The sequence below is a fragment of the Cherax quadricarinatus genome, unplaced genomic scaffold, assembly GCF_038502225.1.
Source record: "Cherax quadricarinatus isolate ZL_2023a unplaced genomic scaffold, ASM3850222v1 Contig90, whole genome shotgun sequence".
Lineage (NCBI taxonomy): Eukaryota > Metazoa > Arthropoda > Malacostraca > Decapoda > Parastacidae > Cherax > Cherax quadricarinatus.
In genome coordinates this window covers 80,686-107,500 of record NW_027195116.1, presented here as the reverse complement: position 1 = coordinate 107,500, position 26,815 = coordinate 80,686, and the positions used below count along the sequence as shown (strand labels likewise).

Here is a 26,815-nt window from a genome sequence, read left to right as displayed (position 1 = left end):
GTACCCCAGGGGGTGTATGTTCCCTAGGGGTTGCATGTACCTCAGGGGGTGTATATTCCCTAGGGGGCGCATGTACCCCAGGGGGTGTATGATCCCTAGAGGGTGCATGTACCCCAGGTGGTGTATGTTCCCTAGGGGGTGCATGTACCCCAGGGGGTGCATGTTCCCTAGGGGGTGCATGTACCCCAGGAGGTGTATGTTCCCTAGGGGGTGCATGTACCTCAGGTGGTGTATGTTCCCTTGGGGGTGCATGTACCTCAGGTGGTGTATGTTCCCTAGGGATTGCATGTACCTCAGGTGGTGTATGTTCCCTAAGGGGCGCATGTACCCCAGGTGGTGTATGTTCCCTTGCTGGTGCATGTACCCCAGGGGGAGTATGTTCCCTAGGGGGTGCATGTACCCCAGGGGGAGTATGTTCCCTAGGGGGTGCATGTACCCCAGGGGGTGCATGTTCCCTAGGGGGTGCATGTACCCCAGGAGGTGTATGTTCCCTTGGGGGTGCATGTACCTCAGGTGGTGTATGTTCCCTTGGGGGTGCATGTACCTCAGGTGGTGTATGTTCCCTAGGGATTGCATGTACCTCAGGTGGTGTATGTTCCCTAAGGGGCGCATGTACCCCAGGTGGTGTATGTTCCCTAGCTGGTGCATGTACCCCAGGGGGAGTATGTTCCCTAGGAGGTGCATGTACCCCAGGGGGAGTATGTTCCCTAGGGGGTGCATGTACCCCAGGTGGTGTATGTTCCCTTGGGGTGCATGTACCCCAAGGGGTGAATTTACCCCAGGTTGTGAATCCCTGGCATGTATACTTCATATATGTTTGTTTCATTTTCTAGAAAAATGGGAAACAATTTAGTGAAGGATATTGCTGTGGAGAACCTAACGAAAATTAAAAATGCTGTGAAGAACTTTGGAAGTATAACCCTCGCTGACGACTGCGCAGAACTTAAAGTGAGTGTTAACCAACTGTCTTACTAAGCAGTAGAAACATCTGAAAGAAATATTTTCTCATTTTAATGGGAAGTGTTAAACTAACAGGGGTTACATACGAAACTGGAGGAGGTTGAAGTTTGATTAGAGGAAGAGGATGAGTAGCTCCAATTCCTTGGATCAAGAGTCAGGAACTAATTTAAAGTGTCTGTGGTGCATTTTCATCAAGTCTTCTGTCTTTATTTCTCAAATTGTCAATAATAACTTCTATATTTCAGGTGTTCTCACAGCTACTTTATTACATGTCTACTCTAAGGTTCCTTAAGCTTAAGTTCGATATTTCCAACACTAGTGCCTCACTTCATATTTAAGATATTCTTACCCCTCTCAGCAGCTCCGTGATTCCTCACCTTAGCCTGTGTAGGAAGCGTCTCTCTCTTTCTAGTGAACATCTTTTCTTTCTTTTTCTTAATGGAATGTGCCTTGAGCAGACCTCAAGTTAATTTTTTCTATAAAAAGTTTCGGATCCGTGTTGTTTAGGATATCTTCCCAAATTGTTTCATTTAAGACATGGTTAATCTTTTCCCATTGTATGTTTTTGTTACTGATATTGAATTTTGTGAAGATATCCTCATGACTGATCACATTTTGCTGGTCACGAGCCCTGTACATACATGTCTGTCCCTCTATTATGTTGTGCTCTGAACATCGTTGTTACTGAGGATGAGGTCAAGTGTAATTTCTAGTCTTATAGGCTCTGTTATTTGCTGGTTTAAAGTGAATTGGTGAAGAGAATTAATAGTTCGTGAATTTTCATCTGAGCTGCCTCATGGAGTGATCTCTCTTAAAATATTGTTAGCCACACTCCACACTCTCAAATTGAAATCCCCCAGTAGCAAGATGTTTGGATAAAATATTGTTAGCTACACTCCACACTCTCAAATTGAAATCCCCCAGTAGCAAGATGTTTGGATAAAATATTGTTAGCCACACTCCACACTCTCAAATTGAAATCCCCCAGTAGCAAGATGTTTGGATAAAATATTGTTAGCTACACTCCACACTCTCAAATTGAAATCCCCCAGTAGCAAGATGTTTGGATAAAATATTGTTAGCCACACTCCACACTCTCAAATTGAAATCCCCCAGTAGCAAGATGTTTGGATAAAATATTGTTAGCTACACTCCACACTCTCAAATTGAAATCCCCCAGTAGCAAGATGTTTGGAGCAAGAATTGGGATGTTTTCCAGACAGTGGTCAATTTTCAAAAGCTCTTCCTTGAATTGCTGGGAAGTTGCAACTGGAGGCTTGTATACAACCACAATGACAAGGTTTTGGTTTTCGATCTTTTCTGCGAAAAATTCAACTACATCATTTGTACGACTCTGTGATGTACAGACCAACCATACCATGCCTGTAGATACCCAAGGCTGTGATGTACAGACCAACCATACCATGCCTGTAGATACCTAAGGCTGTGATGTACAGACCAACCATACCATGCCTGTAGATACCAAGGCTGTTATGTACAGACCAACCATACCATGCCTGTACATACCCAAGGCATAAAATTTGCATAAATTATATTTTTGTTTGCCAGGATTTTTATATGGCTTCATTCTGTACTGGAGCATTTTTTCTGTTTTCCCACTGTACCTGTACACTGTACCTGTACACTGTACACTGTACACTGTACACTGTACACTGTACCTGTACACTGTACACTGTACACTGTACCTGTACACTGTACACTGTACCTGTCTGTGTACAGACATCAGTGCTTCCACCAGTTTTTACTGGCAATGTGTCAACACTATTACCCGAGGCATCATCCCCTTTTGCTCCATCTCCAGCAGTATTGCGACATTGTACCTCTGGAAACTGTAGTCATCTATATGTACTAACCTATTTGTGTTGCAGGAGTCGATTCACAGCTCCTGGCCCCGCCTCTTCATTGATCGCTACTGGTTCCTCTCTCTCACTGTTCCATGAGCTTTAGTTTTAGTTTAATATGTTTATTATGCAACCCACACCCATCCTGTGGGCGGTAATGACCCCACACCCATCCTGTGGGCGGTAATGACCCCACACCCATCCTGTGGGCGGTAATGACCCCACACCCATCCTGTGGGCGGTAATGACCCCACACCCATCCTGTGGGCGGTAATGACCCCACACCCATCCTGTGGGCGGTAATGACCCCACACCCATCCTGTGGGCGGTAATGACCCCACACCCATCCTGTGGGCGGTAATGACCCCACACCCATCCTGTGGGCGGTAATGACCCCACACCCATCCTGTGGGCAGTAATGACCCCACACCCATCCTGTGGGCGGTAATGACCCCACACCCATCCTGTGGGCGGTAATGACCCCACACCCATCCTGTGGGCGGTAATGACCCCACACCCATCCTGTGGGCGGTAATGACCCCACACCCATCCTGTGGGCGGTAATGACCCTACACCCATCCTGTGGGCGGTAATGACCCCACACCCATCCTGTGGGCGGTAATGACCCCACACCCATCCTGTGGGCGGTAATGACCCCACACCCATCCTGTGGGCGGTAATGACCCCACACCCATCCTGTGGGCGGTAATGACCCCACACCCATCCTGTGGGCGGTAATGACCCCACACCCATCCTGTGGGCGGTAATGACCCCACACCCATCATGTGGGCGGTAATGACCCCACACCCATCCTGTGGGCGGTAATGACCCCACACCCATCCTGTGGGCGGTAATGACCCCACACCCATCCTGTGGGCGGTAATGACCCCACACCCATCCTGTGGGTGGTAGTCAAAAGGTTACATAGGTACATAATGAGTCCAGGGACTGGATCCCAAAGTTATGATAGCTGAACAAGTTACAAAGGTAATGAACTCCAGGTAGACCTGGTCACAATCATGGCAAGTTACAAAGGTAATGAACTCCAGGTAGATCTGGTCACATTCATGGCAAGTTACAAAGGTAATGAACTCAGGTAGATCTGGTCACAATCATGGCAAGTTACAAAGGTAATGAACTCCAGGTAGACCTGGTCACAATCATGGCAAGTTACAAAGGTAATGAACTCAGGTAGACCTGGTCACAATCATGGCAAGTTACAAAGGTAATGAACTCAGGTAGATCTGGTCACAATCATGGCAAGTTACAAAGGTAATGAACTCCAGGTAGACCTGGTCACAATCATGGCAAGTTACAAAGGTAATGAACTCCAGGTAGATCTGGTCACAATCATGGCAAGTTACAGAGGTAATGAACTCCAGGTAGATCTGGTCACAATCATGGCAAGTTACAGAGGTAATGAACTCCAGGTATATCTGGCCACAATCATGGCAAGTTACAAAGGTAATGAACTCCAGGTAGATCTGGTCACAATCATGGCAAGTTACAGAGGTAATGAACTCCAGGTAGATCTGGTCACAATCATGGCAAGTTACAGAGGTAATGAACTCCATGTAGATCTGGTCACAATCATGGCAAGTTACAAAGGTAATGAACTCCAGGTATATCTGGCCACAATCATGGCAAGTTACAAAGGTAATGAACTCCAGGTAGATCTGGTCACAATCATGGCAAGTTACAGAGGTAATGAACTCCAGGTAGATCTGGTCACAATCATGGCAAGTTACAGAGGTAATGAACTCCATGTAGATCTGGTCACAATCATGGCAAGTTACAGAGGTAATGAACTCCAGGTAGATCTGGTCACAATCATGGCAAGTTACAGAGGTAATGAACTCCAGGTAGATCTGGTCACAATCATGGCAAGTTACAGAGGTAATGAACTCCAGGTAGATCTGGTCACAATCATGGCAAGTTACAAAGGTAATGAACTCCAGGTAGATCTGGTCACAGTCATGGCAAGTTACAGAGGTAATGAATCAGCCTCACTCCTACATATGGTTACAGTCAAGAACAAATTACAAAGTAATGAACCACTGATACGTCCACACCTGGTCACAATTGTAATGAGTTATAAATACAAATATTAAATGGATCATACACCCACACTAGCGCTCGCGCACACAGATACACACACGATGGCGCACGCACAAACACATACACACACGAGGGCGCACGCACACATACCAGCGTACACACATGTTCATACACACAAGCACGCACAAACACCCACCCACCCACCCACCCACACACACACACACACACACACACACACACACACACACACACACACACACACACATACACACACACACACACACACACATACACACACACACACACACACACACACACACACACACACACACACACACACACACACACACACACACACACACACACGCACGTGGTAATGCTTTATTTACAGTGAGCAAAATCAGGGTATTTCTCCAGAATGGTCTGTAATATACAGCTGTGGATAAAATACTTTACCATTTCTTGAATATTTCTGAGTGAGTTGTCTCTAAATTCATTAATTTTATCGCACTCCAGTACATAATGATGCAAGGTGTGACAATAGTCCATCTGACAAAGTTTGCATTTCGTTTGGTCTACATCTGGTGGTTGTGATTTAAACTGCAAAAGATACTTGTAACCCAGCCGGAGCCGGGCGGTAGTAACATCCAACAGTAGGCTTATTTTGTTGGATGCACCATAGACATATGGCTCCTCCTGCATGATAGAATGATGATAGATGGACAGACTGGTGTCAATCTCCCTTAGTCTTAAGTCAATAAAATTCAGTTGAAGTTCTTTTCGTATTATTGTTCTCAAACTAATACATGACAAGCCAAGATTGTAATCTACTCCCTCTTTGAAAGCATACAGCTTAGCCAATTTATCAGTTCTGTCATGTATCTGAAGACCAATGTGAGATGGAATCCACAGCATCTGCACAATGACACCAATGTCTACAGTCCTGCCATACCTGTGTCTGGCCTTTGACACAAGCATGACACAATTACTACTTAAGGAGTTAAGAACATTTATGGATGATAAAGAATCAGTTACAATTAAAGCGTCAGCCTTAGATACATAGACGCATTTGAGTGCAAGGAGTATGGCAAACAGTTCTGTTTGAAGGGTAGAGGCCCAGTTGTTGATGCGTGCTCCAATTTCTTTAAGAGAGCCATCACTCTGTATGACAAGAGCAGCACTATCAGCTGCACCAGTGGGCTGGTGATCAGAACCATCAACGTAAATAATTTGTGACAGAGTGTTCTGTGTGACTAAGTTATCAGTACAGTCATCATGTTTGGCTTCAAGACGAAGCTTTGGTTGTGATTTAAGAAGAGTTTTGGGGGAAATGGAAGAGTGGTAGTCTGGAATGGGGTAATATCCTATGGAACGGGGAAGTGCCTCTTTTGCTTTACTTGACATAGATCATGTATCTGGTTCATGTGGAGGTCGGTTCCAGTTTTTTCGATCCATCTGGAGGAGTGTTCACCAGTGCTGAGGAAAGTTTGGAGGGCTTCTGTGCAGGGGTTTGACTGGGCTTGCCTGAGCATATTGGCTCAAATGAGGATATTTCTTTCAGTAACACGATTTCTGATGCTTGGAATATCAAGTTCTTTTTGCATATTTAAAATTTTGGCAGTGCGAGGGCATCCAAGAATGATCCTCATTGCTTCGTTCTGCAGTTTTTCCAACCCTCCAAGCTTCCAGTCACACACGAATGCAAGTAGTGGCGCAGCATAATCAACCAATGATCTAATATAAGCAAGATACATTATTTTCACAATTTTAACATTAGCACCATACTTGGGGTGAAACCCTGCCACAACTCTAAGTGCTCTTAGTCTTTCTTTGGGACCTCGAAGCCTAGATACCTCTATCTGGTTACATATTCTAGAAGAGACCCACCATGCAACTGGATCTGACGAACTGAGCCTCTCTGTCGAGGAGGACGCCTGTTGAGTGTCTTTGTTTTATCAGTAGAGATTACCAACCACAGGTCCTGACACGAGGTTAGTAAATGATTAAGAATGTTTTGGGTGTTACAGAATCCGGTAGTGTGAATCAATATATTATCAGCAAAACTAATCATATAATGATCGGGCTGGCTAGGCATAACGTTAAGTAAAGCATTAATTAAAATATTGAATAGAGTGGGACTGAGCACACCTTCCTGTGGGGTTCCTAATTCAAAGTCTTCAGTTACACTTCTGTGTCCCTGGAACAACACAGACGACTTTCTGTTGGACATATAACCTTTAATCCAGCGGAGAAACCATCCTCCAACATCCATTCTGGCAAGTTGACTACTGATTATATGTCGGTTGGCTACATCAAAAGCAGATTTAAGGTCGAGGAAGGTAGTGTATGAGCTGTCAGTGTGCAGAGTGAGAAAGGTGGCAATGCAATGATGCACACTCCTTCCATGCACGAAAATATGCAACAGGGGAAACAAAAATTGCTACATTTTGTGCATGAGACTATTAAAAATCATCCACTCGAATGTTTTACACAAGCAGCTAGTAAGAGATATTGGGCGAAATGAGTTTTGTTGATTGGGCTTCAGAAATGGAATAATGAGGCTGTTGGTCTAAGATTGAGGGAGCTCCCCATTTACTTAGCTCATGTTATATAATTCAAGTAAAGGATTGCCTGGTACTCAACACAGCAATCTGAGTATGTTGTAAGTAATACCATCCTCCCTAGGCGACGTGGAGTTACCCTTAGTTAGTGCTGCATCAAGTTCAAAGTTAGTGAAAGGAATGTTGCAGTCAAACCATACCCCCGGCCGGGATTGAACCCGCGGTCATAGAGTCTCAAAACTCCAGCCCGTCGCGTTAGCCACTAGACCAGCTAGCCACAATAAGATTCATCCAACTAGGTATATTTCTACACCATAGAAAGGTTAGCACAGGCACCTCTGTGGCTAGCTGGTCTAGTGGCTAACGCGACGGGCTTGAGTTTTGAGACTCTATGACCGCGGGTTCAATCCCGGCCGGGGGTATGGTTTGTTTGCAATCGTGTCATTACGATTTCTTGAGTAATGTTGCAGTCATCTGTCTTGCTGAGCATAAAACAAATAAGTCTCTCCCTTGCATCATATTTGTACATTAATTTCGCCTGTGTGGTACTGGGAAGACTGTCATAGCTAGATATGGCAGCCCAAGCACTGACTAGCTCATTTGCCCTATGTAAAGGATAAGTACACGTCACCAAGTCAGTGGTGACGTGTACTTAGCTCAGTGGTGACGTGTACTTAGCTCAGTGGTGACGTGTACTTAGCTCAGTGGTGACATGTACTTAGCTCAGTGGTGACGTGTATTTAGCTCTGTGAAGACCTGTTTGTGTGCTCTCTGTGAATCTGAACCAGGATGCCCTCTCTTGAGCAACTTTACCAGCAGCTGAGAGAAGAGCTCAGAGTTGCTAAGATGGAGATACGGCGATTAACGGAGGAGAACAAGAGGATTCGAAGTAATCCTTCTGTTGTGAGTCCCCAGGTTAAGAGGGAAGCTTGGTCAGTGGCCGGGCATCATGGAACCAAGCTGAGGATCAAGAAGACTGTTGGAGAGGCAGAAACAACGAGGACCCAGAAGACTTCTTTTATATTTTATTTAAAACATTTTAAATTACAAGGTTGTATAAAATATTAAATAACACCACAATATAGGATCTGTACAAGATTACTTAGAATCATACCACAAGTGCAGAAGAAAAATTTGAAACCTAATACAAAATAGAAATGTGTAACAAACACGCAAAATACATACATACCATGCACTGACACACATTATATTAAATGATAAATATCTGACACATACACACAGAACTGTTGGGGGGAGGAGCCCCCCCATTAAAACCCATATATAAATACATCCACATCATTCGCACACTTAATGATCACAGCAGTGATCAAACATTAGTTTATGTAACTTTTAGATAAATATACAACTATTTATGAGATTTTTACTTAAAAACAAGCTATCATTTATTCTAAAACTTGACTCCATAACAAAAATAAACATTATACAAATTACACGATCATATAAATCATCAACAACTACAAAATTTATACAGCATATGTATAATCTTGGAACCTTTTGATCACAGACGAATTACTCAGCAGATTCCACAGAATGGTTAAATATTTATTTTAGGAGAAATCCAGACAATTTTCAAATAATGAATTTGTAATGTGTCTCATTAAAAGCTTTATGCAGTAAAGGGGAAAAGTCACAACATACTCACATTGAAATATTCATTATTACAAAATAACTGGACATAACTAATTATTATATCATTACAACTAACCAAGCTTACCGAACAACTATTACACCGTACGTCACACCTTTACTTATCAAAAGCATCACTCACCCCCACGCATACCTCAAGAAGCCAGCCTCATTTTACCTCTTAAGACTGCAACGCCCACAAGTCCCTGACGCGGAAGCTACGATATCCTTCCGAAAAGGTTAAATGCCACCTGCTCCCAGTGATGTCCTTATTCCTCCGTTGCGTCCCATAAAATATCACTGCCAGTGCCCTGATTCTCTCCCTTACTGACACATGTCTGTAAACCCGTGACGTATACACAAAGTCCGTGACAAGATAACCCATTGCGTTGTGTACCGGCAACCCCATCCCCCCACATCTAAACTTAATGCTCTTAAAACGCTAATCCCACCTCCACCCACCATACGTAAAACCCTACAAAACCACTCCCTCACTGGTTCCAACCTCGCACAAAAAAAATACCGCATGAAAGACAGTGTCAATGTCCCCACACACACAACACTCACCACCCTCCTGCATACGCCTATTTGCCAACACTTCTCCAGACGGTAATATATGGTGGAGAAATTTAAACATTACCTCCCTTACCATTGCCTTCAATCGTAACCCTTTTAAACGGCCCCATATATCATTCCACGCATACATCGGATACATACCTTCCACCTTAGCAACCACCTCCCTACCACCCACCTGAGCCAGTCTTCCTATTTTGACCCTGCGTGGGTTCCATGCATAAATTAATAACCTCAACATTCCCTCACACATCTGGACATCTCTACCCCTTATCCAACGCTCCAAATCCCTTCGAACCCATGCCAAACCTGTGCCTGCAACCCTACCCTCCCTCAAATAACTGTGTTTAACATACATGCCCAACATCCTTTGATGCAACGCCATTAACCCCAGCCCTCCCCGGCATACCGGAAGACACACAACATCTCTCGATAACCACTCACATCCCGAACCCCAAATATATCGATATACACGCTTCAACAGACGCTTCTCATCGCACGGATTCAATGGATATATACCTACCACATGCCACAGCTTACCATACAAAAGCACATTCACCACAATAGCACGCTGATGTAACGTCAGTCCTCCTGTACGCAATCCTGCCAATCTACCCAGAACCCTATCCACAGCTTCTCTCGAATTCACCTCCCTCGCCTCCTGAAGATTTCCCATATGAACAAACCCACACACCTTAATTTGATACACCAGGGGCCAGCCTTCTTCCTGTCCTATAGCCCCACCCACGCCATCCCCCACCCTCATAAGCATAGACTTTTCCCTATTAACCATCATCCCTGTTGCCCTTCCGAAACGTTCCACCAATTCACCCACCTTTTGTAAGTCCTGTGACCTCCTAAATAGAACCGTGGTATCATCCACATAACCCACGATCCCTGGTTCTACTGCCACTTCATCTCTCTTCACTCTCTCCCTCACACTCCCTCGCACTCACACCCCCTCACAATCCCTCACACTCCCTCGAATCAACGCGAAGTGAAGCTGCGACACATAAGAACATAAGAACATAAGAAAGGAGGAACACTGCAGCAGGCCTGTTGACCCATACTAGGCAGGTCCTTTACAATTCATCCCACTAACAAACATTTGACCAACCCTATTTTCAATGCCACCCAAGAAACAAGCTCCGATGTGCAAGTCCCTCTCAAATCCAACCCCTCCCACTCATGTACTTATCCAACCTAAATTTGAAACTACCCAAAGTCCAAGCCTCAATAACCCAACTAGGTAGACTGTTCCACTCATCAACTACCCTATTTCCAAACCAATACTTTCCTATGTCCTTACTAAATCTAAACTTATCTAATTTAAATCCATTACTGCGGGTTCTCTCTTGGAGAGATATCTTCAAGACCTTGCTAATATCCCCTTTATTAATACCTATCTTCCACTTATACACTTCGATCAGGTCTCCCCTCATTCTTCGTCTAACAAGTGAATGTAACTTAAGAGTCTTCAATCTTTCTTCATAAGGAAGATTTCTAATGCTATGTATTAATCTAGTCATCCTACGCTGAATGCTTTCTAACGAATTTATGTCCAATCTGTAATATGGAGACCAGAATTGAGCTGCATAATCTAGGTGAGGCCTTACTAATGATGTATAAAGCTGCAGTATGACCTCTGGACTTCTGTTGCTTACACTTCTTGATATAAATCCCAGTAATCTATTTGCCTTATTACGTACGCTTAGGCATTGCTGTCTTGGTTTAAGGTTGCTGCTTACCATAACCCCCAAGTCCTTTTCGCAATCTGTATGGCTAAGTTCTACATTATTTAACTTATAAGTGCTAGGGTTATGGACACTCCCGAGCTTCAGAACCTTGCATTTATCTACATTGAACTGCATCTGCCACTTTTCTGACCAAGAGTGGAGTTTGTCAAAATCCTCCTGAAGTTCCCTAACATCTACGTTTGAATCAGTTATCCTACCTATCTTCGTGTCATCGGCGAATTTGCTCATATCACTAGTAATTCCTTCATCAAGATCATTGATATATATTATAAACAACAACGGGCCCAAGACTGATCCCTGTGGAACGCCACTTGTTACTGATCCCCACTCGGATTTAACCCCATTTATGGACACTCTCTGCTTCCTGTCAGTGAGCCATGACTCGATCCACGAGAGCACCCTTCCCCCAATGCCATGAGCTGCTACTTTACTGAAGAAAGTTAATAAATTAGTTAGACAAGACCAGCCTCTTGTGAATCCATGCTGAGTATCATTAATCAAGCTATGCTTATCGAGATGGCTTCTTATAATCTCAGCTATAATTGACTCTAGTAATTTGCCTACAATTGAGGTCAGGCTTATTGGGCGGTAATTTGATGGTAACGACTTGTCCCCTGTTTTAAAAATAGGAATTACATTAGCCATCATGCACATATCAGACACTACACCTGTTTGAAGAGATAAATTAAAAATATTAGTTAATGGTTCACAGACTTCCATTTTGCATTCCTTTAGAACCCTTGAAAAAACCTCATCAGGACCCGGTGACTTATTTTGCTTCAGTTGGTCTATCTGCTTCACTACCATTTCACTAGTGACTGTGATGTTACATAATTTATCTTCTTCTGGCCCACTATAAAAATTAATTACCGGAATATTATTAGTGTCTTCCTGTGTAAAAACCGAGAGAAAATAATTATTTAAAATCGAGCACATTTCATTCTCTTTGTCAGTAAGATGCCCATAGTTATTTTTAAGGGGACCTACCTTATCTCTGACTTTTGTTCTATATACCTGGAAAAAACTTTTTGGGTTAGTTTTAGAATCCCTAGCAACTTTAATTTCATAGTCCCTTTTAGCTTTCCTTATCCCCTTTTTAATGTCCCTCTTTATGTCAATATACTGATTCATAAGATGACCCTCGCCTCTTTTGATACGCCTATCAATTCCTTTCTTATGCCCTAGTAGATATTTCAGCCTATTATTCATTCTTTTTGGGTTATTTCTATTTGATCTAATTTCTTTATAAGGGATAAACGTTCTTTGAGCAACATGTATTGTGTTCAGAAAACTGTCATATTAATAGCTCTCTTCGTTACTCCAGTCAACAGATGACAAGTGTTCTCTAAGCCCATCGTAATCTGCTAAGCGAAAATCTGGGACTGTTACTGAGTTATCCCTACTATCATACTTCCATTCAATTCTAAATGTAATTGATTTGTGGTCGCTGGCACCCAGTTCCTCTGAAACTTCTAAATTATTAACAAGGGATTCATTGTTTGCCAGAACTAAGTGAAGCAGGTTATTACCCCTTGTAGGTTCTGTCACAAAGTGCTTCAAAAAACAATCCTGAACTACTTCTAAGAAGTCGTATGATTCTAAATTCCCAGTCAAGAAATTCCAATCAATATGACTAAAGTTAAAGTCTCCTAGAATTACTACATCATCGTGCCTTGTGGGCCTAACAATTTCCTCCCATAGTAGTCTCCCCTGGTCCCTATCTAAGTTTGGCGGATGGAATATCACACCTAAAATTAACTTTTCATGCGCCTCTGAAAATTATTTCCAAACAGACTCTGTATGTGTTACTTTAGACTTAATACCTGTTTTTATGCAACAGTTCAAGCGATCTCGGACATACAGTGCCACCCCACCCCCCTTCCCGATACTTCTATCTACTTGGAAAAATTTAAAACCCTGAATGTGACATTCTGCAGGCATGTCCCGACTTTTTGAATTAAACTACGTCTCAGTAATGGCAAATACATCTATGTTACCTGCACTAGCAACTAGTCTCAACTCGTCCATCTTATTCCTAGCACTGCGACTATTTGTGTAATAAATACTTAAAGACCCTCCTCTCTCTTTACCCTTCCTGCTCCTTTCTGTTATTCCACTAAACCTATTACTGTCCTTGTCAATTAGTGCCACTGGCTTTCCAATATCCACCTTATTTTGCCTATTACTAGTTCTCCTAGTACTCATATTACTACCCTGAGACTTCATAGTTTTCCTGCAAAAACCCATACCACTAACTATTCCTAGTTTAAAGACCTAACAGCTCCCTCCACTGCGTTGGCCAGTGCTCCCACCCCACACCTAGATAAGTGAACCCCATCCCTGGCAATATGTCATTTCTGCCATAGAAGAGGTCCCAGTTGTCAATGAATGTTACCACATTTTCCTTACAGTAATTGTCCAGCCAGCAATTGACACCAATTGCTCTGGACAACCATTCATTTCCAACTCCTCTCCTTGGCAAAATGCCACATATGACAGGTTTCCCACCCTTCCTCCTCATTATCTCTATTGCTGACCTATACCTGCTAATCAGGTCCTCACTCCTACGTCTGCCAACATCGTTGCCTCCAGCACTGAGACAGATAATAGGATTGCTCCCATTACCTCTCATGATGTCATCCAGACGGCTAACAATATCCTTCATCCCAGCCCCAGGAAAACACACTCTCTGCCTCCTACTCCTATCCTTCAAGCAGAATGCCCTATCCATGTACCTAATCTGGCTATCCCCAACAACAACATGCCACAGGGCACCCTTGACTCAAGCCCCTGTCCATCCTAACTAGTTTTCCTAGCCTACCATTTACCTGCACCCGTACCATAGCCTGCTCATACAACACCTTTGCCCAACTGACGATTTCCCTCCCAAACCCTTGCCACTGCATTAACTTCCACAGTGCCTCAAGCTCCACACATTCATATGCCGCATGCCAATCCAATGCTAATACCCCACCTTTATTTCCCCCCCCCACTTTCGTCTATAAACCTATGTATGATCCCTTGCCCCACACACATTGATCGCCCAGGCACACCATATTGACCCTCATCCAAAACTTTGTCAAGAACCCTTTTCAACCTATTCCCTAACATTTTAGCAAAGATCTTGTAATCACCACACATTAAAGATATCGATCGATAATCATGTACGTAATCACAAGACTTCTTTTTCGGAACCATGACCACCACACCTGTACCACCAATCCCCCAATCCACCTTTGGTTTTCATAGCATTAAATAAAACCACTAAAAATTTATGCAAACATTCCCAGTTTTCCTTAAAAAAATCACAAGGAATACCATCAATCCTCGGCGATTTTCCCACACTCATACTTTCCACTGCCAATCTAATCTCCTCCTCGCTTATAGGTCCACTCAGATTCAACCGATTCTTATGCTCGAGATTACAACATACCCATTCACCCATTTCCCCTAGCACCTCATCATTAATCCCCCACTCTTTTGCCATGCATCTTGTACCATGCATCCACGTAGCAACCCATACCCTCTATTGACATGAGTACTTGCCCCTGACGATACCCCTCCAATTGCTCCTGGACACTTAAGCTCATTAGTTCCGTCGCTCTGTGACGTTTTCCCTGCTCTCTCAAGACATGCCGAAGGACAGTCGACCCATAAAACCTCATCTATTCCTCCTGCGATTCGTGCCGCATCAAATTCACTATTTTGAGTGTCCCTAATCAATTGTTTTAAACCCTCAATCTTAGCCACCGGATACACCAACCCCCCTCCCATATAACATTCCTGCAGTTGACCTTTAAGGTAATGTAAAACACCATATTGAAATCTCCGCTCTTCCTTTCCCCGCTTCTGATAAAAATCCCTCACCTTCCCCTTACCGACCGTGTCCCACCACTCAAGGATGTCTACCCCCACCCAACAGTCTGCCCACCATCTCCTCCAAGCACTCTCAAAAGATTCGTTCCCACTCCCTTTGCGCAATAACTCAACATTCAACTTCCAATAACCCCTGAAACGCTTTGGCAATCCCTCCCAATCCAAGTCCACCAGAACCTCTCTATGATCAGAGAAGCTCATATTCAATGCACTAACACTGCTTACCCTCACTCCCCGAGAAACATAGATTCGATCCAGCCTCTCGCCGCATAATCACGCCTAATGAACGTATGCATGACCCAACCCACCTCCTCCCCTCCCACATCCACTACATTCACACCTCGCAACAGATCCCCTAAATACCCGGAAAAAAAACCCTTCCTCTAGGTTCTACGTCCTTACTGTGAACAATACAGTTCCAATCACCTCCTAGAATCGTTACGACTGGCAGCGATCTTAAATGGTAAACAAGGACGTCCCTAAAGAACTTATTTTTAACGCCCATCTCTCCTTCCGCAGGCCCATACACCCCTATGAAACCCACTTGTACCCCACCCCATGCGCCATCGACCCGAACCACCCGCCCCTCCTCCCCTACCTCACATCTTTGCAGAGAAAACGGGCTAGCTTCTTTAATTAACAATCCCACACCACCTTTCAATCATGCAGAGCAACCCATGTGCACATCATATCCACCAATCATTAACTCTCCCAATGATTTGTAATTGTGTTCTTGCAGGAACACAACGTCAGGTATATATCTCTTTAAAAACACCTCCAGACTCTTACATTTGTCTACTGACTTCAACCCGTTAATATTTAAAGTAATATACTTGAAGGATTCAATAGAGGCTTGCCTTTAGAGACCTTAGCACTCTTAAATCCTTTATGAGCACCCCCACCCCTCCCCCCACGCCCGCCTGTGCCTTCCCCTTTTACATACTGAACACTTTTTGGTCCACCCGTATCTCTACGGGTCACATCTTGCCATGCTTTTTTCCCAGACCTTTGACCAGGAGTCAAAACGTCATCACTATCCGTTATCACAGCAGCTGTCTTGCGAGAGCTACGATCTGCAACCATATCCTCCTCTAGACTATTATCCCTGTGGACATCCACTACTACCTGTTGTGCTTCCACACCACACGCGACCTGCACGTTGGGGCCTCCTGCCCTTGCCTCTACACTCTCATTTTCCAGCCCAGCATGGATCCTCGCAGACTCCGAAACGTCCAACAATTCATTCAGAGCCTCCTGAATGAATACCTCCATTACATCCTGAGCAATTACAGAATCATCCTCGGGCTTCGCTGACACCAAGACTACGTCCTCTCCAACTCCAGGTAGGGTCAAACATGCAGAAGACAACTCTGTCTCCCTCTCTACCTCCTCACTCCACGTCTCCCGTGCCAGAGACTCACGCTGCGTTGCCGTAGCATATGTTTGCTGCTTCGGTGCATCATCAGTCCTTGTATCAGCCGTTGATCTTCCTCGTCGCGTAGGACATTGCGGCGCGATGTGGTCATATGTCACACAAAGTCGACATGTACGCCTCTGGCCCGTGTACGTAACAAAGACTTGAGTGTGGAAGTCCTCCATCACCATGTACGATGGTATAGGGTGCTTAAGGGACATTTTAAGGGAAAACGACCCTTCGGGCATACCAACAAGTGGTCCATCACGCCAACGTCCCAATGTCGCCAAATGTACCGTACCATAACGTCCAAAAACGTTCCTTAAATCACTTTCGTCAGCTTCAAAAGGAACATTACACACCTTGATCCAGGTGTAAAACCGTGATACATCATGAAGGCGAACATTAACACCAGGGTTAACCAGCTTAACCACATCCTGGTACCTGGCCACCATATTTTCATAAGTGCTGCTCTGCCGGAATTTGACGAATAGCCTTGAATTACCATTCAACAACACTCCATAGAGCTCCTCATTTGCGATGCCATACGTATCTCTTAATATCGCCGTCAGCAAAAGATGGGTATTCTGACTACTGAGCGAGCCATTCACAAGTTCAAGACAGACAGTGTTGACACGCCTACGTCCACCTTCCGCCATTGTGAAAGGACTGACAGAAAAACTGTGCAGACAACCAGTTGATTCAGGAGCTACTTCAGCCTGCCCACACGGCCAGAGAGCGATGCGAACAATAATGACCCAGAAGACTACTGTGGAATCTTCCAACCCATTTTCGGTGCTACCTGACGAATGTGGGTGTTCTACTGGGAATGTCACAACGAGCACCAAGGAAGCATATGCTGACATGAGTGACACATCCCTAGGAAACCCAACGAAAACCATCGAGAACGTCTTGACGAATGCCACAAGTGAAGGCGTAGTGCTGCCTAATGAATGTGAGTCGACTACTGCGAACATCACGACGGACGTCGCCAAGGAAGGTAAAAACATTGTTGTTGTTGGGGATAGCCAGATTAGGTGCATCGATAGGGCATTCTGCTTGAAGGATAGGAGTAGGAGGCAGAGAGTGTTTCCCTGGGGCTGGGATGAAGAATACTGTTAGCCGTCTGGAGGCAACGATGTAGGCAGATGTAGGAGTGAGGACCTGATTAGCAGGTATAGGTCAGCAATAGAGATAATTAGGAGGAAGGGTAGGAACCCTGTCATATGTGGTATTTTGCCAAGGAGAGGAGTTGGAAATGAATGGTTGTCCAGAGCAATTGGTGTCAATTGCTGGCTGGACAAATACTGTAAGGAAAATTTGGTAACATTCATTGACAACTGGGACCTCTTCTATGACAGAAATGACATGTATGCCAGTATGCCAGGGATAGGGTTCACTAATCTAGGTGTGGGGTGGGAGCACTGGCCAAAGCAGTGGAGGGAGCTGTTAGGTCTTTAAACTAGGAATAGTTAGTGGTATGGGTTTTGGCGGGAAAACAGTGAATTCGCAGTGTAGTAATATGAGTACTAGGAGAACTAGAAATAGGCAAAATGAGGTGGATATTGGAAAGCCAGTGACACTAATTGACAAGGACAGTAATAGGTTTAGTAGAATAACAGAAAGGAACAGGAAGGGTAAAGAGAAAGGAGGGTCCTTAAATATATATTATACAAATAGTCGTAGTGCTAGGAATAAGATGGACAAATTGAGACTAGTTGCTAGTGCAGGTAACATTGATGTATTTGCCTTAACTGAGACGTGGTTCAATATGAAAAGTCGGGACATGCCTGCGGAATGTCACATTCAGGGTTCTAAATTGTTCCAAGTAGATAGAAGTGTCGGGAAGTGGGGTGGGGTGGCATTGTATGTCCGAGATCGCTTGAACTCTTGCATAAAAACGGGTATTAAGTCTGAAGTAACTTATACAGAGTCTGTTTGGATAGAATTTTCAGAGGGGCATGTAAAATTGATTTTAGGAATTATATACCATCCCCCAAACTTAGATAGGGACCAAGGGAGACTACTATGGGAGGAAATTGTTAAGGCCACAAGGCACGATAATGTATTAATTCTAGGAGACTTTAACTTTAGTCATATTGATTGGAATTTCTTGACTGGGAATTTAGAATCATACGACTTCTTAGAAGTAGTTGAGGATTATTTTTTGAAGCAGTTTGTCACAGAACCTACAAGGGGAAATAACCTGCTTGACTTAGTTCTGGCAAACAATGAATCCCTTGTTAATAATTTAGAAATTTCAGAGGAACTGGGTGCTAGCGACCACAAATCAATTACATTTAGCATTGAATGAAAGTATGATAGTAGGCATAACTCAGTAATAGTCCCAGATTTTCACTTAGAAGATTACGGAATAAAGTTGCCTAAATGTTGAATATGTGTCTTACCTACCAACCATAATAAACATAATGTTTGTTTCTTCAAGTACTGGTATAAGATATACAAGCCTAGCTTACATCAGTGATATACTACTTTGTAGAAAGCCACTTGTTGTGCAGTCATTTCGCGCAAATTAGGTGAATTTTCTCTCAGGATGCGACCAACACCAATCGACTAACAACCAGGTACCTCTTTTAGTAATAGGTGAACAGGGACACAGCAGGTGTGTTAAGGAAACACGTCGTAATACTTCCTCCCATACCAGGAATCGAACCACGGACCTCAGTGTATGAGCTAAGGGCTCTAGCAATTGAGCTACAAGACACTGTAGCTCCTTCGGACCAGTGACTAGCACTTTCTCACAACAATAATGTTTCTATAGCGTTTCCAATCTTAGCAAAGCACTTACTACCCAACTTGGACATTTTCATTAGATAACACTAGCAACCAGTGTTACCTCTGCACTCCCCCGCTGACAGATCCTTCTCATTTCCTGCACATCTCACGTCAGTTACGTTGTTACTACAACATCTATTATCTCTGCCCTCTCACAACAAGTCACGTGTTTCTTTCAGCTATTTAAACTCGTTTCATAGTTGTTTATATTCTAGGAGAAAATAAAAAAACAATTCCTAAGCAAATGTTTTGAAGTGCACAAATGTGTCTTTATCGGAAGTCAAACCACTGGATTTATGGCTTCATCATAATATTCACTGGGAAGAGCAATAGATGCAGATGTTATAGATCATAAGGGGAAAGAAAAGTTTAGGTTTTGTTTGATATATTAAGAACCTTCACTGGTTGTCCAGTAGCTTTGTATTACATATTTTCCAGCACAACTCTTATTAAGTTTAATGTTTTTATCTGTTGATTAGAATGTTCTTTTCACTAGTTATTATTAAATACTAATGTTCCAAAGAATGTTCTGGAATTATTATAGCTCTACTGATTTTTCAACAGAAGCGGAAGGCATCACGGAAAAACAAGAACAAATAATGGTCAGTTTATACTGCTGGCTGACCAACGATTCTGTTGCTGTCCACAAATCCACCAGTACCCGGCTAGCTTACTATCAATTTTCAGTTCTAATAAATTCATTACATATGTATTTTTTAACACTTCGGCAGTCTCCCACCGAGGTAGGGTGACTCGTGAAAGAAGAAAACACGTTCACTGTCACTCGTTCATTGATTGTCTTGCCAGGAGCATGATGACACTGCAGTTTAGATGACTTTCCAAACAGTAACATCCCCACACCACCTTCACCACACAGACACTATTTTTAACCTCCAGGACTCAGCCTTAACTAACCACTTTCTTGAATTTCTTAAAAAAATATTGTTACCTTGTTCACACTCCAACATCACGTCAGATCACAATATTGTTACCTTGTTCACACTCCAACATCACGTCAGATCACAATATTGTTACCTTGTTCACACTCCAACATCACGTCAGGTCACAATATTGTTACCTTGTTCACACTCCAACACCACGTCAGATCACAATATTGTTACCTTGTTCACACTCCAACATCACGTCAGGTCACAATATTGTTACCTTGTTCACACTCCAACATCACGTCAGTTCACAATATTGTTACCTTGTTCACACTCCAACAACACGTCAGGTCACAATATTGTTACCTTGTTCACACGCCAACATCACGTCAGGTCACAATATTGTTACCTTGTTCACACTCCAACATCACGTCAGGTCACAATATTGTTACCTTGTTCACACTCCAACAACACGTCAGGTCACAATATTGTTACCTTGTTCACACTCCAACATCACGTCAGATCACAATATTGTTACCTTGTTCACACTCCAACATCACGTCAGATCACAATATTGTTACCTTGTTCACACTCCAACAACACGCCAGGTCACAATATTGTTACCTTGTTCACACTCCAACATCACATCAGGTCACAATATTGTTACCTTGTTCACACTCCAACGTCACGTCAGATCACAATATTGTTAACTTGTTCACACTCCAACATCACGTCAGATCACAATATTGTTACCTTGTTCACACTCCAACAACACGCCAGGTCACAATATTGTTACCTTGTTCACACTCCAACATCACGTCAGGTCACAATATTGTTACCTTGTTCACACTCCAACGTCACGTCAGATCACAATATTGTTAACTTGTCAACACTCCAACATCACGTCAGATCACAATATTGTTACCTTGTTCATACTCCAACATCACGTCAGGTCACAATATTGTTACCTTGCTCACACTCCAACATCACGTCAGATCACAATATTGTTACCTTGTTCACACTCCAACATCACGTCAGCTCACACTAACAACGTCTCTCTACTGATCCCTATCTAAGACGTCAACAAATGCCTGTTGAATGTCCAATTTAATAGCACTGAAAACCTCCTTTACCCACCTCCCTCCAGTATTTCCTAGGATGATCCCAACCCCTCAATCCCTACCTCCAGTATTTCCTAGGATGACCCCTACCCCTCCGTTCCTCCCTCCAGTATTTCCTAGCATGATCCCTACCCCTACATCCCACCTTCCAGCATTTCCTAGGATGATCCCAACCCCTCCCTACCTCCCTCCAGTATTTCCTAGGATGATAACTACCCCTCCATAACTCCCTCCAGTATTTCCTAGTATGACCCCTACCCCTCCATCCCTCACTTCAGTATTTCCTAGGATGATTCCTACCCCCATCCCTTCCTCCAGCATTTCCTAGGATAATCCCTACCCCTCCATCCCTCCCTCCAGTATTTCCTAGGATGATCCCAAACCCTCCATCCCTCCTTCCAGTATTTCCGGGGATGATCCCTACCCCTCCATCCCTCCATTTAGTTTTTCCTAGTATGAGCCCTACCAATTCATCCCTCCCTCCAATCTTTCTTAAGATGATCCCTACCCCTCCATCCCTCCCTTCAATCTTTCCTAGGATGATCCCTACCCCTCAATCCCTCCCTCCAATCTTTCCTGGAATAATCCATACCCTTCCATCCCTCCCTCCAATCTTTCCCAGAATGATCCCTACCCATCCACCCCTTCCTCCAATATTTCCTAGGATGATCTCTTCCCCTCCATCCCTCCCTACAGTATTTCCTAGGATGATCCCTACCCCTCCGTCACTCACTCCAGTATTTCCAAGTATGAGCCCTGCCCCTCCATCCCTCCCTCCAGTATTTCCTAGGATGAGCCCTACCCCTCCATCCCTCCCTCCAGCATCTCCAAAGATGATCACTACCCCTCCATCCATCCCTCCAGTATCTCCTAGGATGATCCCTACCCCTCCATCCCTCCCTAAAGCATTTGGTAGGATGATCCCTACCCCTCAATCCCTTCCTCCAGTATTTCCTAGGATGATCCCTACCCCTCCATCCCTCCCTCTATTATTTCCTAGCCTGAGCCCTACCCATCCGTCCCTCCCTACAGTATTTCCTTTGATGATCCCTACCCCTCCATCCCTAACTCCAGTATTTCCTTGAATGATCCCTAACCCTCCATCCCTCCCTCCAGCATTTCCTAGTATCAGCCCTGCCCCTCCATCCTTCCCTCCAGTATTTCCCAGGATGAGCCCTACCACTCCATCTCTCCCTCCAGCCTCTCCTAGGATGATCACTTCCCCTCCATCCCTCCCTCAAGTATCTGATAGGATGGTCCCTACCCGTCCATCCCTTCCTCCAGTATTTCCTAGGATGATCCCTACCCCTTCATCTCTCCCTCCAGTATTTCCAAGGATGAGCCCAACCCCTCCATTCCTTCCTCCAGCCTTTCCTAGGATGATCCCAACTCCTCCATCCCTCCATCCAGTTTTTCCTAGTATTTGCCCTACCCCTCCATCCCTCCCTACAATCTTTCCTAGGATTATCCCTACCCTTCCATAACTTCCTCCAATCTTTCCGAGGATGATCCCTACCCCTCTATCCCTCCCTCCAGTATTTCCTTGGATGATCCCTAACCCTCCATCCCTCCCTCCAGCATTTCCTAGTATGAGCCCTGCCCCTCCATCCCTCACTCCAGTATTTCCCAGGATGAGCCCTACCACTCCATTTCTCCCTCCAGTATTTCCTAGTATGAGCCCTGCACCTCCATCCTTCCCTCCAGTATTTCCCAGGATGAGCCCTACCCCTCAATCTCTCACTCCAGCATCTCCTAGGATGATCACTACCCCTCCATCCCTCCCTTCAGTATCTCCTAGGATGATCACTATCCCTCCATCCCTTCCTCCAATCTTTGGTAGGATGATCCCTACCCCTCCATCCCTCCCTCAAGTATCTCCTAGGATGATCCCTACCCCTCCATCTCTCCCTCCAGTATTTCCTAGGATGATACCTACCCCTCCATCCAGTTTTTCCTAGTATTAGCCCTACCTCTCCATCCCTCATTCCAATCTTTCCTAGGATTATCCCTACCACTCCATCCCTTCCTCCATTCTTTCCTAGGATGATCCCTACCCATCGATCCCTCCCTCCAGTATTTCCTAGGATGATCCCTTCCCCTCCATCCCTCCTTCCAGTATTTCCCAGGATGAGTCCTGCCCCTCCATTTCTCCCTCCAGCATCTCCTAGGATGATCAAGACCTCTCCATTCCTCCCTCCAGTATCTCATTGGATGATCCCTACCCCTCCATCACTCCCTCCAGTACCTCCTAGAATGATCCCTACCCCTCTATCCCTACCTCCAGTATCTCCTAGGATGATAACTACCCCTCAATCCCTCCCTCCAGTATCTCCTAGGATGATCACTTCCCCTCCATCCCTCCCTCCAGTATTTCCTAGGATGTTCCCTACCCCTCCATCCCTCCCTCCAGCCTTTCCTTGGATGATCTCTACCCCTCCATCCGTTCATCCAGTTTTTCCTAGGATGATCCCTACCCCTCCATCACTCCCTCCAGTACCTCCTAGAATGATCCCTACCCCTCTATCCCTACCTCCAGTATCTCCTAGGATGAACACTACCCCTCCATCCCTCCCTCCAGTATCTCCTAGGATGATAACTACCCCTCAATCCCTCCCTCCAGTATCTCCTAGGATGATCACTTCCCCTCCATCCCTCCCTCCAATCTTTCCTAGAATGATCCCTACCCCTCCATCCCTCCCTCTAATCTTTCCTGGGATGATCACTACCCTTCCATCCCTCTCTCCAATCTTTCCTAGAATGATCCATATCCATCCATACCTTCCTCCAATCTTTCCTAGGATGATCCCTACCCCTCCATCCCTCCCTCCAGTATTTCCTAGGATTATCCCTACCCCACCATCCCTCCCACCAGTAGTTCCGAGTATGAGCCCGGCACCTCCATCCCTCGCTCCAGTTTCTCGTAGGATGACTTCCCCTCCATCCCTCCCTCCAGGATCTCCTCGAATGATCCCTACCCCTCCATCCCTCCCTCCAGTATCACCTAAGATGATCACTTCCCCTCCATCCCTCCCTCCAATATCTCCTAGAATGATCCCTACCCCTCCATCCCTCCCTCCAGTATCTCCTAGGATGATCACTACCCTTCCATCCCTCCCTCCAATATCTCCTAGGATGATCCCTACCCCTCCATCCCTCCCTCCAGTATCTCCTAGGATGGTCAATACCCCTCCATCCCTCCCTCTAATCTTTCCTAGGATGATCACTACCCCTCCATCCCTCCCTCCAGTATCTCCTATGACGATCACTTCCCCTCCATCCCTTCCTCCAATATCTCCTAGGATGATCCCTACCCCTCCATCCCTCCCTCCAGTATCTCCTAGGATGATCACTTCCCCTCCATCCGTCCCTCCAATATCTCCTAGGATGATCACTACCTCTCCATCCCTCCCTCCAGTATCTCCTATGACGATCACTTCCCCTCCATCCCTTCCTCCAATATCTCCTAGGATGATCCCTACCCCTCCATCCCTCCCTCCAGTATCTCCTAGGATGATCACTTCCCCTCCATCCGTCCCTCCAATATCTCCTAGGATGATCACTACCTCTCCATCCCTCCCTCCAGTATCTCCTATGACGATCACTTCCCCTCCATCCCTTCCTCCAATATCTCCTAGGATGATCCCTACCCCTCCATCCCTCCCTCCAGTATCTCCTAGGATGATCACTTCCCCTCCATCCGTCCCTCCAATATCTCCTAGGATGATCCCTACCCCTCCATCTCTCCCTCCAGTATTTCCTAGGATGAGCCCAACCCCTCCATTCCTTCCTCCAGCCTTTCCTAGGATGATCTCTACTCCTCCATCCCTCAATCCAGTTTTTCCTAGTATTTGCCCTACCCCTCCATCCCTCCCTACAATCTTTCCTAGGATTATCCCTTCCCCTCCATCCCTTCCTCCAATCTTTCCTAGGATGATCCCTACCCCTCCATCCCTAACTCCAGTATTTCCTTGGATGATCCCTAATCCTCCATCCCTCCCTCCAGCATTTCCTAGTATCAGCCCTGCCCCTCCATCCTTCCCTCCAGTATTTCCCAGGATGAGCCCTACCACTCCATCTCTCCCTCCAGCCTCTCCTAGGATGATCACTTCCCCTCCATCCCTCCCTCAAGTATCTGATAGGATGGTCCCTACCCGTCCATCCCTTCCTCCAGTATTTCCTAGGATGATCCCTACCCCTTCATCTCTCCCTCCAGTATTTCCAAGGATGAGCCCAACCCCTCCATTCCTTCCTCCAGCCTTTCCTAGGATGATCCCTACTCCTCCATCCCTCCATCCAGTTTTTCCTAGTATTTGCCCTACCCCTCCATCCCTCCCATCAATCTTTCCTAGGATTATCCCTAACCCTCCATAACTTCCTCCAATCTTTCCGAGGATGATCCCTAACCCTCCATCCCTCCATCCAGCATTTCCTAGTATGAGCCCTGCCCCTCCATCCCTCACTCCAGTATCTCATAGGATGATCCCTACCCCTCCATCCCCCCTCCAGTATTTCCTAGTATGAGCCCTGCACCTCCATCCTTCCCTCCAGTAATTCCCAGGATGAGCCCTACCCCTCCATCTCTCACTCCAGCATCTCCTAGGATGATCACTACCCCTCTATCCCTCCCTTCAGTATCTCCTAGGTTGATCACTACCCCTCCATCCCTTCCTCCAATCTTTGGTAGGATGATCCCTACCCCTCCATCCCTCCCTCCAGTATTTCCTAGGATGAGCCCTACCCCTCCATCTCTCCCTCCAGCATCTCCTAGGATGATCACTACCCCTCCATCCCTCCCTCAAGTATCTCCTAGGATGATCACTACCCCTCCATCCCTCCCTCAAGTATTTCCAAGGATGATCCCTACCCCTCCATCTCTCCCTCCAGTATTTCCTAGGATGATCTCTACCCCTCCATCCCTCCCTCAAGTATTTCCAAGGATGATACCTACCCCTCCATCCAGTTTTTCCTAGTATTATCCCTACCACTCCATCCCTTCCTCCATTCTTTCCTAGGATGAGCCCTACCCATCGATCCCTCCCTCCAGTATTTCCTAGGATGATACCTACCCCTCCATCCAGTTTTTCCTAGTATTAGCCCTACCTCTCCATCCCTCATTCCAATCTTTCCTAAGATTATCCCTACCACTCCATCCCTTCCTCCATTCTTTCCTAGGATGAGCCCTACCCATCGATCCCTCCCTCCAGTATTTCCTAGGATGATCCCTTCCCCTCCATCCCTCCTTCCAGTATTTCCCAGGATGAGTCCTGCCCCTCCATTTCTCCCTCCAGCATCTCCTAGGATGATCA

At 45.2% G+C, this 26,815-nt stretch overlaps 1 protein-coding gene across 1 annotated transcript in view; it reads left to right on the top strand.

The window, feature by feature from the left end:
- The window catches only part of LOC138851203 (uncharacterized), a 181,114-nt gene extending 160,705 nt beyond the window's left edge, over positions 1 to 20,409 (top strand). Inside the window, exons 6-7 of the mRNA XM_070080035.1 lie at positions 834 to 948; positions 20,069 to 20,409. Coding sequence (XP_069936136.1) covers positions 834 to 948; positions 20,069 to 20,104 — 151 coding nt within the window. The 3' untranslated portion in view covers positions 20,105 to 20,409. The remainder of the gene's footprint in view (positions 1 to 833; positions 949 to 20,068) is intronic.
- The last annotated feature ends 6,406 nt before the right edge of the window (positions 20,410 to 26,815 follow it).